The sequence below is a fragment of the Theropithecus gelada genome, chromosome 11, assembly GCF_003255815.1.
Source record: "Theropithecus gelada isolate Dixy chromosome 11, Tgel_1.0, whole genome shotgun sequence".
Lineage (NCBI taxonomy): Eukaryota > Metazoa > Chordata > Mammalia > Primates > Cercopithecidae > Theropithecus > Theropithecus gelada.
In genome coordinates, this window is record NC_037679.1 from 60,223,055 (window position 1) to 60,235,434 (window position 12,380).

Sequence of the window (12,380 nt, forward strand, 5' to 3'; positions counted from 1 at the left end):
GTTTGTTTCTTCCCTACAATTCTTACTATGGTAGATAGCTATTCTTATCCTTTCAATGTAGTTATATTACAATTTAATTACATTATTATAATGTAGATCACTGTTTACATGATGACTATACAAATGCTACCCAGAGCTAGGTCATATAGTACAATATGAATCAGTTTCCTTTTTTGCACTGTTTTTGCTTGAACTAGAGTAACTCATTCTCTTGATTTTTTAATTTTCTAAGTTTTCTATGTACTTATTACTAATTCTATCTTACATTCTGCCAGTTATTTGGCAGAGTTTATCTAAATTGTCTAAATTTCAAGATGTTCAGATGCATCAGATATGTAATCAGTTTCATCTTCCTGAGAAAATTACTCTGGAGCCTTTTGACAAGTTCCAATCTGAATTCTTGCCTTCCACTCCTGTTACAAATTATCATCTTGGTATCTTCCTTTACCAATATCCTACAATTCTCTTTGTCTTTCACTTTTGTGGCATCTTCTGTTTCCTGTGTATCATTTCTTACACTTTTTTATTGTACCCTCGTTTTGCATTCTCTAGTGACTTCCTAATAAGATTACGTGGATGGTATTATTTTTGTGATCGTGCATACTGTTATGGGTCAAATTGTGACCTTCTAAAATTCACATGTTAATATCCTAACCCCCAGTATCTCAGAATGTGGCCTTATATGGTGATAGGGTCTTTAAAGAGGTAATTATATTAAAATGAAGTTATTAGGATGGGCCCTAATCCATTATGACTGGTGCATAAGAGAAAATTAAAACACAGACATACACACATAGAAGATCATGTGAAGACATATAGAGAAAACAGCTATCTACAAGTCAAGGAGAGAAAATTTAGAAGAAAAAACTCTGCTGACAGCTTGACCTTGGACTTTCGGCCTCCAGAACTGTGAGAAAACAAATTTCTGTTGTTTGAGCCACTCAGGGTATGGTACTTTGTTATGACAGCCCAAGCAATGAGGTATATGTTCATTATACTGCACTCATTATGATAGTTGGGCTAGGTATAGAATTCTATATAAAACCAAAATCTGTTTTCCTCACGATTTTTAAGTTCTTGATCTTTTAACTTCTAAAATTAATATTCAGTATTCCTGCTGATAACTTCAAAAACATTCCATTTCCCAATTCTCTGTGTGTAACCTTTCTTCTCTATGGAACTTTATATAATTGTCTGTTTGGCCTCAGTATTCTAAAATATCATAGGAATGTATCTTGATGTGGTTCTATGTTTATTTATATTACTGGATGCTCAGTGAACCTTTTCAACCTGTATACTTTTGTCTGTCAGTTCAGAAATTTTTTCTTGAATAATTCTTGAATGTTTCAGCTGATTTATTCCTTTTTTTGTCTTTCTAGAATTCCTATTTTTTCAGTTACTGGGTTTCCTGGACTGATCCTCTAATGTCCTTACTTTCCTCTTTTTTTGATAATCTATGTATTTTTGCTCTGGGAGAATTCTTCAAGTTATTTTCTGAATCTTCACCCCCCTTTTGTAGGTCACTTCATGCCCCAGTTCTACGAGTTTCTGGGATTTCGTAGTATAAATACAATTGTTCTTGGGTTTTCCCCAGAGCTGGTTTAGCATTCAGTTTTTTCTGGTTTTCTAAGTCTATTATTACATAGATCTGTCTGCTTGGCACGTTTCAACATTTTGATGCTGTTGTTTTGTGCTATCTTTGTTCTTTGAGAGTTCCTACTATTATTTAAACATACACACCCACTATGCATGTTACTATCATTTTCATGGGATTTTGAGAGAGACAGAAAAATTGTATGCAAATATTTAATTTTCCATCTTTACTTGGAAGCTCAAGAGCAAGTGTTTCTTAATTTGTATTTAACACTTAGATAACAAAGATGATATCATGAAGTACAATTAGAAATGGCCATTTGTATAAGGAAAATGACTCACAATCCTTTATATTTCAGTAACCTATCACCCTGATCTAAAAAAGAGGCTTTAAAATCTTTACCAAATAGTCAGAACTTTCAATATTATATATTTGGCCTGACAATCTTCTCATCTTTTTACTCATAAAATGTCTACTCAAGATTAGAAGTTAGATATTGTGCTGCAGTTGCCTAAGGCCCAGAAAACTCTCAAAATAGGCCTTGTCACATAAAAAATTAATTGGTTGCTTGGTTCCTACTTAGATTTTCATTAATTTGAGGACATAATATAAGTGACAGTTAACTGTATCACCTTTGCTTCTCCTTGTTAAAAAAGAAATACCTATTTAAAAGTCTAATTAAGAAAGTTTCCTGAAATATTTATTTTTAAGGCATTAACCTTGTTGTATTATGGAATAATACAACTTTAAACATCAGAAAAGACTGGTATGTTGGTTATCTGTTGCTACATAACAATCTACTACAAAACTTACTGACTTAGAACAACAAACCTTTTATTTGCTTATTATTCTTTTGTTTTAGCAATTTGTGCTAGATTCAGCTGAGAAATTCTTCCACTGCTTTCACCTGGAGTCAACATGTGGCTGGAGTTGTCCCTTTGCTCAATGAGCTGGACAGTCCAAAATGGTCTCTGTCACTCACATAGCTGGGGGATGCTGCCAGCTCTTGGCTGCATTTCTGTCTGCATATGGCTCATCTTCAAAGAGGCTCCTTTGGGCTTCTTTACCCTAGCAGCCTTGGGGCAGCATTCCAAGTGGGCAAGAATGGAAGCTGCAGAGCCTACACCAAAAAATCATGGAAATTACTTCTGCCGTATTCTGTAGATTAAAGCCATTCACAAATCCAGCCTAGATAAAAGAGGTAGAGAGGTAGAGTCTACCTCTTGATAAAAGGAGCAAGAAATTCACATCCCAAAGGAGTGTATATAGATTGGAGGAATCATGGCTTTTTTTGTTTTGTTTTGTTTTTTGCAGTCTACCACAGACTACTGTCTGGCTGAAACTTATTCACATTTTTTCCAAATATACTCTCATTCCCATCCCAGGATCTCCATGGATCTCATCCCAATATTGCATCAGGTTCAAAGTCTTGGATCTCATGTTCTGCATCAAGTGAGTTGAGGGTGAAAACCCTTGGCTACAACTCCTCAGGTGTACACTCTTTGTGAACCAGAGACCTGTGAATGAAAAAGATAAGTTACCTGCTCCCTACAACTCCAACACATAGTGATGGAACAGGGGCAGAATAATTACAATAGGCACTGCCATTCACCATGGGGAACAACAGGAAGACTGTAGCAGTCACTCATTCACATTAATCTGAAACTCAGCTGGGTACATGCTTCAGACTCCTTCGCTCCAGGGGCAAAAAACCCACCTTGATTAGTTATCTATTTCTGTTCCCTACTTTGCCACATGGCTTAAATCACAGAGGTCAATAATGTAACTATAATTCTAAAATAATTGTACAAAACCATCTGTAGGTAGTTAAGTGCTTCTTGACAAAGTTACCCCTTCCTCCTGAAGTTTTTAACCACGTAGATTTTCATACCTTTGAGAATACTTGTTTGTTTGGCCCACCTCAGAAATTCCATAATACATGTAAAAAAACAAATTGAAAAACCATATTCCTTGCCTTTATTTCCCCAAAAGTAGTACCACATACAAAGCATCGTCATAAAATGATACTGATTTTGAGAATCTTCAAATTAGAAAAAAAAAGGTTAAAATTTATCTATAATATAACCTGACAATTTCTGGAACACCCAGTGGTTCTCTATGGGGATCACATGATTTACTTATATCCTCGGGGCCTAGAGTAGAGCATGAGACAGACCAAGCCCTGCCCTCACAGAGCTTACAGTCTGCAGGGGGAGAGGGGCAGACAACAAAAATGTAGACACATCCCCACCTCATCCCAGCTCTATTTTTTAAAATTTTAGAGAGTAAAACATAAGAGAATAAAACAGGGTAATGGAGGAGAGAGACAGAATGAGTGAGAGAGCGAGAGAGAAAGAGAGATTACTGGGGCAGGAGAGTGACTATCTTAGCTAGGATGATGAAGAGGTGACATTTAATTTGAGACCAAAATGTTGGGAAGAAACAAGTTGTGCAAGAATCTGAGAAAAGCATGATCAAAAGCCTGGGCAATAACAGTCTGGGTTGGTTTGTTCAGGGTCAGAAAACAAGTTCAATGTTGCTTGTTTACAGTGAGCAAAGGGAAGAAGAGAGGAGATAGGGTCATTGGTGTGGGCAGGAGCCATGAAGGACTGTGTGGAAAGGTGAAGTCATTGCAGAGTTTTAAGTGGAAAAGCATAAGATTTTATTCATTTTTTAAAAAAAAAAATCATTGTGGTTGCTGTGTAGAGGATGGACAAAAGAGAGAGTGAAATTAGATGGTACAGTTAGGAGGCTATTGTAGTAGTCCTAGAAACAACTTTGAAGTAGGAGGGTGAGAAAGGGTCAGATTCAGGATAATATTTGGGAAGAGGAGCCCGGAGACCTTGGTGGATTGGATTTTGGCCTTGAGAGAGAGGGTCAACGATGCATCTCAAGTTTGTGACTTGTGAAATTGGGTGCACTTCAGTTCTGTGTTTTCACTTGTATTTTAGACTCAAGGGTACCTCTGGAGAAAAGGGAACTCTCATACCCTGCTGGTGGGAATGTAAAGTAGTTCAGCCATTGTGTAAAACAGTTTGGCGACTCCTCCAAGCATTTAAAACATAACTACCATTCGACCCAGCAGTGCCCTTTTTTAATATGGAAAAGCCTAGGGGAAGAACAGGTTTTTCCTTTATAAGAGTCCAGATCAAAAGTGCTGTTTTGGAAATACTTGGTTTGAGATTTTTCTTAGACATCAAGCAAGATGTCAAACAGGCAGTTGAATGTGGGAGTTCAGTTATTTACCAGCAAGGCTTTATGACCCACCTCAATACTTTATAGCCTCACTTTGTGACTGTGTAACCCTGTCCTTGGGCAACTAAGACATGGTGACCCTCATTTCCTGACACGTAGACATTCAATGAATTCCCCAAGGGCACACAGCTAAAGTGGAAGAGCAGGGCTTGAGCCAGGTCTTCTGGCAACCTACACATAGTCCTGTAGGGCACTGCTCACCCTCCTCTACTCTCCTGCTTATTGTAATCAAGGGGAGAGGCAGGGTAAAGATACCATTCTGGAGGCAGTGGGTGTGCCACATCCTCAAAGTGTCGCCCCTGACTTAGGCAGTTGTTTATCTGCGCTGTTCATATAGTGTCCACCAGCTGCAAGTAGCCATTTAAATTTAATTTTTAATCAATTAAAATTAAACTAAGTTCAAATTCACTTTCTTACTTTTACTAGTCACAGTTCAAGTGCTCAATAGCTACATGAGTGTCATATTGGATAGCACAGATAAAGAACATTTTCATGATCTCAGAAATTTCTATTAAACAGTGCTGGAGTCTAGATTAATCTAAAGTTCCCTTCAGTTATATTAATTTGTGAAGAAAGTGTAGTCTTATCCTCAAAGCTGTGATCTAAGGGGAAAGTTTAGGAAAAAAAGAAAGTTACCTACTTTAAAATTAGCATATTTTATAATAAGCTGATTTTAGATCCAGCATTAATAAACACCTTTCCACAGCTCACACCCTTGAATATTTGCATGTTCTCATGTTGTCTATTAAGAGTATAGGTTCCTCTGAGGAGGGAAACTAGGTTTTTTTCACCTTTGCATTCCCCTCTCAAAATATTTAAATATATAACACCCATGTCCATATTATACACACCCTCAATACATATTGCTTTGCACAGAACAAACATAATATTTACTTGTTAAATGACCCAGCATATCACAGCATTTTACAACGTTACTGTGGACAGTTTGCCACAGGAAGAACCTATCAATCAGAGAGCAAATAAACTCCAGGAGGTCTGTAGCTAAAACCCAATTGCACGGCATATTTGTTTCTCATTTCTCCCTTCCTAGCAAAAGGGATATTGGGACCTCTATCTTCCACCACCCTGGGTGAAAACGAGGTTGGTCAGTACCCCAGAAAGCAGAAAGGTTGAGCTTAGCGGGGAGTCAGTGGGAGGTTCAGGCCCTGGTCTGCCCATTACTTCGTGAGCAGGCCAGCAAGGTCTTCCTCACAGGGTGCGATGGAGGCATGCAGAAAGCCCTTCACACACACATGTATGCAGGCAGACCTGGGCCCCTCGAAGTTCCCTTCACAAACACAGGAGAAGATTTGGAGCAAAACAGATGGTTTCTGAATTCCTCCTTGACACTTGCTGATTGTGTGTCTTTGGGCAAATTATATTAGTCTTTCAAAGTAGCAGGATAAGGAGATGTGTGGATATAGGCCTTGATCACAGAGTTGATGCTACACCCTTTCAGCAATTTCTTCCCCTCCTCACCGAATTTCAGGGGGAACGTGAGAGCAAACCTAGAACAGAAGTGTGCTTTCCTTTTAATTTTTCTTTTTAAAAATATTTCAAATGTTTTTTAAGAGGCAGAATCTCACTCTGTCACCCAGGCTGGAGTGTTGTGTTCATAGCTAACTTTACTCTCTAACTCCTGGGCGTAAAGGATTGCCCTGCATCAGCCTCCTGAGGAGCTGGGACTATAGGTTCACACCACCACACCCAGCTAATTTTTTTTTTTTTTTTTTTTTTTTTGTAGAGATGATGTCTTACTATGTTGCCCTGGTCTTGAACTTCTGGCTTCAAGCGGTCCTCCTGCGTTTGCCTCCCGAAGTGCTGGGATTGCAGGCATGAGCTACTGCACCCAGCCAAAAATTGCAGTTTTTTTAATGTGTAATAGTACTTACACATGGGAAAAATTTCCTAAGTATGTACAATGAAGTTTCCCTCCTGCCTATCCAGCCACCCAGTTTTCCTCAGAGGCAACCAATGTTTCCCGAGGTGTATGTGTCCTCCCATGGTCATTCTGTGCATGCACAAGCAAATATGTCTATCAACATATTCATTTGCATGTACTTCCTAACGTGCACATTTTCCTCTGACACAAATAGCTGTGTGACTGTTTTGAACCTTTTCTCCCTGTCCTGTCTTAGAGATTTTTTTTAGATTTACACCAAGGGCCCTTAATCTATTTACAGGTGCAGAATATTCTACTGTAGAGTTGCACCATAATTTTCTTATCCTATCCCCCATTGATTAATTATTTAGGTTATTTCCAGGCTTTTGCTATTATAACCCATGCCATAATGAACATTGTTGTACATCTGTCACTTTGCACATGGGTAAGTATATTTGTAGAACACATTTCTAAAAAAAAGGAATCCCTAGATTAGATGGTATGTAGTGAAGATATATGCGTAGTTTTGACAGACCTGACCAAATGGCCATAAAGAGTTTGTGTGTTTGCTATCCCCCCAGCAATGCATGGGAGTGGATATGAGTTTCCAAGCTAATATGAAGTCCTGCTCAGAGATTGAGCCCCAAGTCTCATATTTGCCAGAGTTGCTTAGCTTACATTGTGTACATGAGGGGGTGGGGGATATGTGTGTGTATGAGAGAGAGACTTCATTTGGAGAAAGCTGTGGCTAAGTGTGAGAACCATGATATGGGAAATCCTCACTGTTCCTTCTCATAATCCTCCAGTTTGAAAGAGTGACCCACAAAATGAAAGTGCTCCACATCCCACAGGAAGATCCTTAGATATGCAGTGTGAAGGTGGTAGTTCAGCTGATAGCTAGAAGAGATGGCAAGAGCAAGAGCAGAGACCAAGGTTATAAGAAGATGAGATATAGTCTTATAGCCCCTGTGTTAGGCCATTTGCGTTGCTATAAAGGAATACCTGAGACTGGGTAGTTTATAAAGAAGGGAGGTCTATTTTGGCCACAGTTATATAAGCCTATTCAGGAAGCATAGCACCAGAATCTGCTCTTGGTGAGAACTTAGGAAGCTTCCAATCGTGATGGAAGGTGAAGAGGGAGCAAGCGTGTCAGATGGCAAGAGTGGGAACAAGGGCAAGATGGGGCAGAGGGGAAGTGGGGAGCCACACTCTTTTAAACAACCAGCTCTTACATAAACTACCAGAGTGAGAATCACTCATTGCCATGGGGGTGACACCAAGACATTCATGAGAGATCCACCCCCATGAATCAAACACCTCCCACCAGACCCCACCTGTAACACTGGGGATTCCATTTCAAAATTAGTTTTGGAGGGGACAAACATCCAAACTATATCAGTCGCCAGCATTAGCTAGTGTTCTTCAGATGGTCAGCTCATCTGATCCAACTTTAAATGTTTCTCATGTGCTAAGCCTTTTACCTGTGCTGGAAATGCAGAGATGTGCATGGCCAGTTTCTGCCCTCAAGAAGCTCATCCAAGGAAGTGGGCCATGTGGGCAGACAGCTTTCATAGAATGTAATAGAAACTACAGCAATTATGACAGCTAACTCTGAGAACATCTTCAATGCCAGTCAGTGGGCTCGGCACTACTTGTCATCTCACTACTACAGTAGCCCTGTGAAGGTGATTACAGTGTTATCCCCATTTCACAGATGAGGAAACCAAGACCCAGAAAAGTTGAGGGATAGCCCTAAAACCACATCATAGGTGGCACTACTGGAGTATATGCTGAGGTCTGTCTGACTTCAGAGTATTGAGATAAATCAGAGATGATGTTGAGCGTACCCAGAGCTAAAAGTCCGTCCTCCTCCACCAGTGGTTCTTTGCTTCCTTCTATTTTTATTGCATCACATTAGTTGTTCTCATGCTGCTAATAAAGACACACTCAAGACTGGGTAATTTATAAAGGAAAGGAAGTTTAATGGACTCACAGTTCCACATGGCTGCAGAGGCTTCACAATCATGGTGGAAGATGAAGGAGGAGCAAAGGCACATCTTCCATGGTGGCAGGCAAGAGAGATCATGTACAGGGGAACTGCCTTTATAACACCATCAGATCTCATGAGACTTACTCACTATCACGAGAACAGCACTGGAAAAACCTGCCCCCATGATTCAATTACCTCCCACCGGATCCCTCCCATGACACATGGGAATTATGGGAACTACGATTCAAGATGGGTGTGAGGACACAGCCAAACCATATCAAGCACCACACTGCATTTCAGAGCGAGGGCATGGAAGTCAAGCCAGAGCCTCTGGGGAAGATATAGTCTGAGCTGAGATTTAGAAACAAATGAATAAAAACATGGAAACAAGAGCAATCTGGACAGAGAAACTCTCAGCTGACCTCCAGGAAACCCAGCCTCCAGGCCTCAGGAAGTAGCTGGCAAACAGAGGCAGGCAAGCAAGCAGAGTGGCCACAGGGTCAGCCTTTGGAGCCATACTCTCTGAGTTCAAATGCTGGCTTGGCCCCTTTTTAGCTCGGTGACGTTGGGTACATCACTTAACCTCTCTGATTCTTCACCTGTGAAATGTGGCTAATAAGTACTTCCCTTATGGGTTGAAATAGGGATTGAATGAGTTCATGTATTGAGACTGTTTAGAATAGTGTCTGGCACGTGCCCTGTGTGTTTATTCCTCTACAGAACCTCCAGGTTCCAGGTACAGCTTAGATGTAAGGAAAAGAAAAACAAAAATTTGAAGCTTGTCTGTGGTGCTTATTGTAGAGAACTGTTACATGTGCTCAGAAAATGTAATGTGATGCTATAAAAAGAGAAGGAAGCAGAAAACCATTTAATGGAGGAGGAACATGGGCTTTTGGCCTTGAATTTTCTTGTCAAGCATAGTTGTGCTTATCAGCTTTCAGTTGTCATCTAGAATTGTGAGTCAAAATGGGCTTTTTTATTTGTTGTCTATTTCTTTATGACATCTTTACTTGGTATTAAAATGTAATGGCCTGTCTCAAATCAGGTGAAAAAGCAGAGGAGGATAAAATACAAAGAAACACATTCAATGAGACTCTTGCTTTTCTCCTCTTCCTCTTTATGCTATAAAATGTTTTCAGAAAACCTGAGAGATAAATATCAGATAAATGCTGCAGCATCCTCATTTACCCACACAGCGTTTATCGCTCATCCACCAAGTCAAATTACCTTTCTCCAAGAGCAGTATTCGGTAAGAGAATCCAAGAGAAGTAAAAGTGAAAGAAAAATACTTCAATAAATCAGTTCTCATGATTTACTTTTTGTCTCTATATTCCCTGGCCTTTCTCTCCTTTATCTGTTATCCCAAAGTCACATTTCCAGCCCTGTTTCCAAACCAAACCCCATGCTTGGACCAGTCTTTCTCGAGGCCAATTTTTTCTCTTCCTCTCATTATTTGAACAACTCCTGAGAATTCATCTCCTTGAAGAAAAACATTTAATAGCAAATTCCCCATCATAAATTACCATGACCCTCACATACCTGTGTACCAGCCACTCACTGGATCCCCGGGCTACAAAAGTTATGATTCAGCCTTTTGTCCTGAGTGAGCTCATGGTCTTACGTGGTAGGAAAGGCATGCAGAAGGAGGTTGACCTTGCCTTTCTCTGCCATACACTCATGTTCATTTCCTTGATGCTCTCACTTCCCCACTAGACTGCAACCTTCTCAAGGACAAGGATTTTATTTGTTTTGTTGACCATTGTGTAATTAGTACCTTAAGGGAGTGTCCTCAGTAAACATTTGATGAACAAATGAAAACAAATAAAATACAATATAGAATGATCAGTAAATTGATGTGCTTGCAAAATAAAGAATAGCACAAAGGAAGGAGTAACTGAATGCTTTGGGGGACAGAAGTGCAGTTGGAGGGGTAGGGAGACTTTTTGGAGGAGGTGACTTCTGAGCTGAATGTTGGGGATAATGCCTACATTTATATGCCTTTGCATGATGTCCAGCTTTTAGGAAGTGCCCAAGGAGTTTGCTGAGTTGATAAACTTTATAATTTATGAAGGAGTCATAGATACAGTGTCTCTAATACTCTACCATTTTTTGCAATCCTAACAAGGGGAGACATGGCAATTTCATGCTGGATTATGTAGCTCTGGAAGCTCTGCTACCTAGAAAACCTCTTAGTAGGGTACAAGCACCTACTGGAAAGCTGTGTGTGTATGTGTGTTTGTACACACACACATACACACACATACCTGCACATGTACCCTTGACAAAGTAGACTGGCTGGGGCAGTTGCTGGGAGACAAATCAATCTTAAGTGTGTGCTTTAGAGGAAAGATCCCATTCACGAAAGAACATGGAAAAGGTAAGGATAGAGATGATTTCCAGAGACTGGCCTCTCACCTCACCTGTGAGCCAGACCACAGCTCATTACCTAACTCCTATATCCACCACCCAAGCCAGTTTTATATCTTAAAATTTCTGAAAATCCATTGATTATGCCATGGGAGAGGCTAAGGTAGAAGGGAAGAGGAGAGAAAAACAAAATGAATTTTTAGTTGAATTTATATAATGACCTTACTGAGAAAAAACAAGATATAAGACCTAGACTTGCTATTAGTTTGTTTTTAGGTTTCTTAATTTTGTTTAGCTCCAGCTCCTTCCTGACGTGAATGATGTTGATGCTGAAAACCAAAACTACTCATACCTGTGAGCCTACTCTCCTGGTGTGATCTCTGGCTCCCTCAGGCTGTTCCAGACACACCCTGTTTATGACTGATTGAAGACATCTGCATCTGAGCAACACCAAATTATAACAAAAATTAGATCCATCACCTCCAATTAATTCTCCACTTGTGTTTTTAATATATGTGTGCAGCTTCATCATACACAACAAAGAAACGTTCTTCAACAATGCCACAAGAAGCAGAATCGTGCATCACATTTTACAAAGAATAAAATATGAAGAAGGAAAAAATAAGATTGGTAAGTAGTATATTAGTATAACAAACTACATTTGGCATTTGGGAATTACAGACTTCTTCCCTTGGTTTTATTAAGCTTGTATCAATTCTAGCGATGCTTGTCACTTATAAAACCCCTAACTAATCCTTTGATGAATAATTCACAGTGTAAAATCTTCATCGCATCCTTAAATATCTTCTTTAAATAGCATGTCGTCTCATTTGTCTAAGATCATGGAGAAATTCTCTCATTTTAGAAAATGTTGTGTGCCAGGCACTGAACTAGATTTTGGGGAGATAAGCATCATTCTGTTCTGGAGCTTGTGTTCAAGAAATTAAAAGCAGGCAATAAACAAATAAGTAAATACAATAACTAACATAAAGAAATTAAACTGGGCCGGGCGCGGTGGCTCACGCCTGTAATCCCAGCACTTTGGGAGGCCGAGGCGGGCGGATCACAAGGTCAGGAGATCGAGATCACAGTGAAACCCCGTCTCTATTAAAAATACAAAAAAGTAGCCGGGCGCGGTGGTGGGCACCTGTAGTCCCAGCTACTCAGGAGGCTGAGGCAGGAGAATGGCGTGAACCCAGGAGGCGGAGCTTGCAGTGAGCCAAGATTGTGCCACTGCACTCCAGCCTGGGGCACAGAGCGAGACTCTGTCTCAAAAAAAAAAAAAAAAAAAA

General features: G+C 39.9%; 1 protein-coding gene across 3 annotated transcripts in view; it reads left to right on the plus strand.

Annotated features, from left to right (window-relative positions):
* ANO4 (anoctamin 4) overlaps positions 1–12,380 on the plus strand; it is a 408,206-nt gene that overhangs the window by 290,777 nt on the left and 105,049 nt on the right. For all 3 annotated transcript variants that reach the window (XM_025401960.1, XM_025401959.1, XM_025401961.1), the window contains one exon: positions 11,612–11,718. In XM_025401960.1, the coding sequence (XP_025257745.1) occupies positions 11,612–11,718 (107 nt within the window). The remainder of the gene's footprint in view (positions 1–11,611; positions 11,719–12,380) is intronic.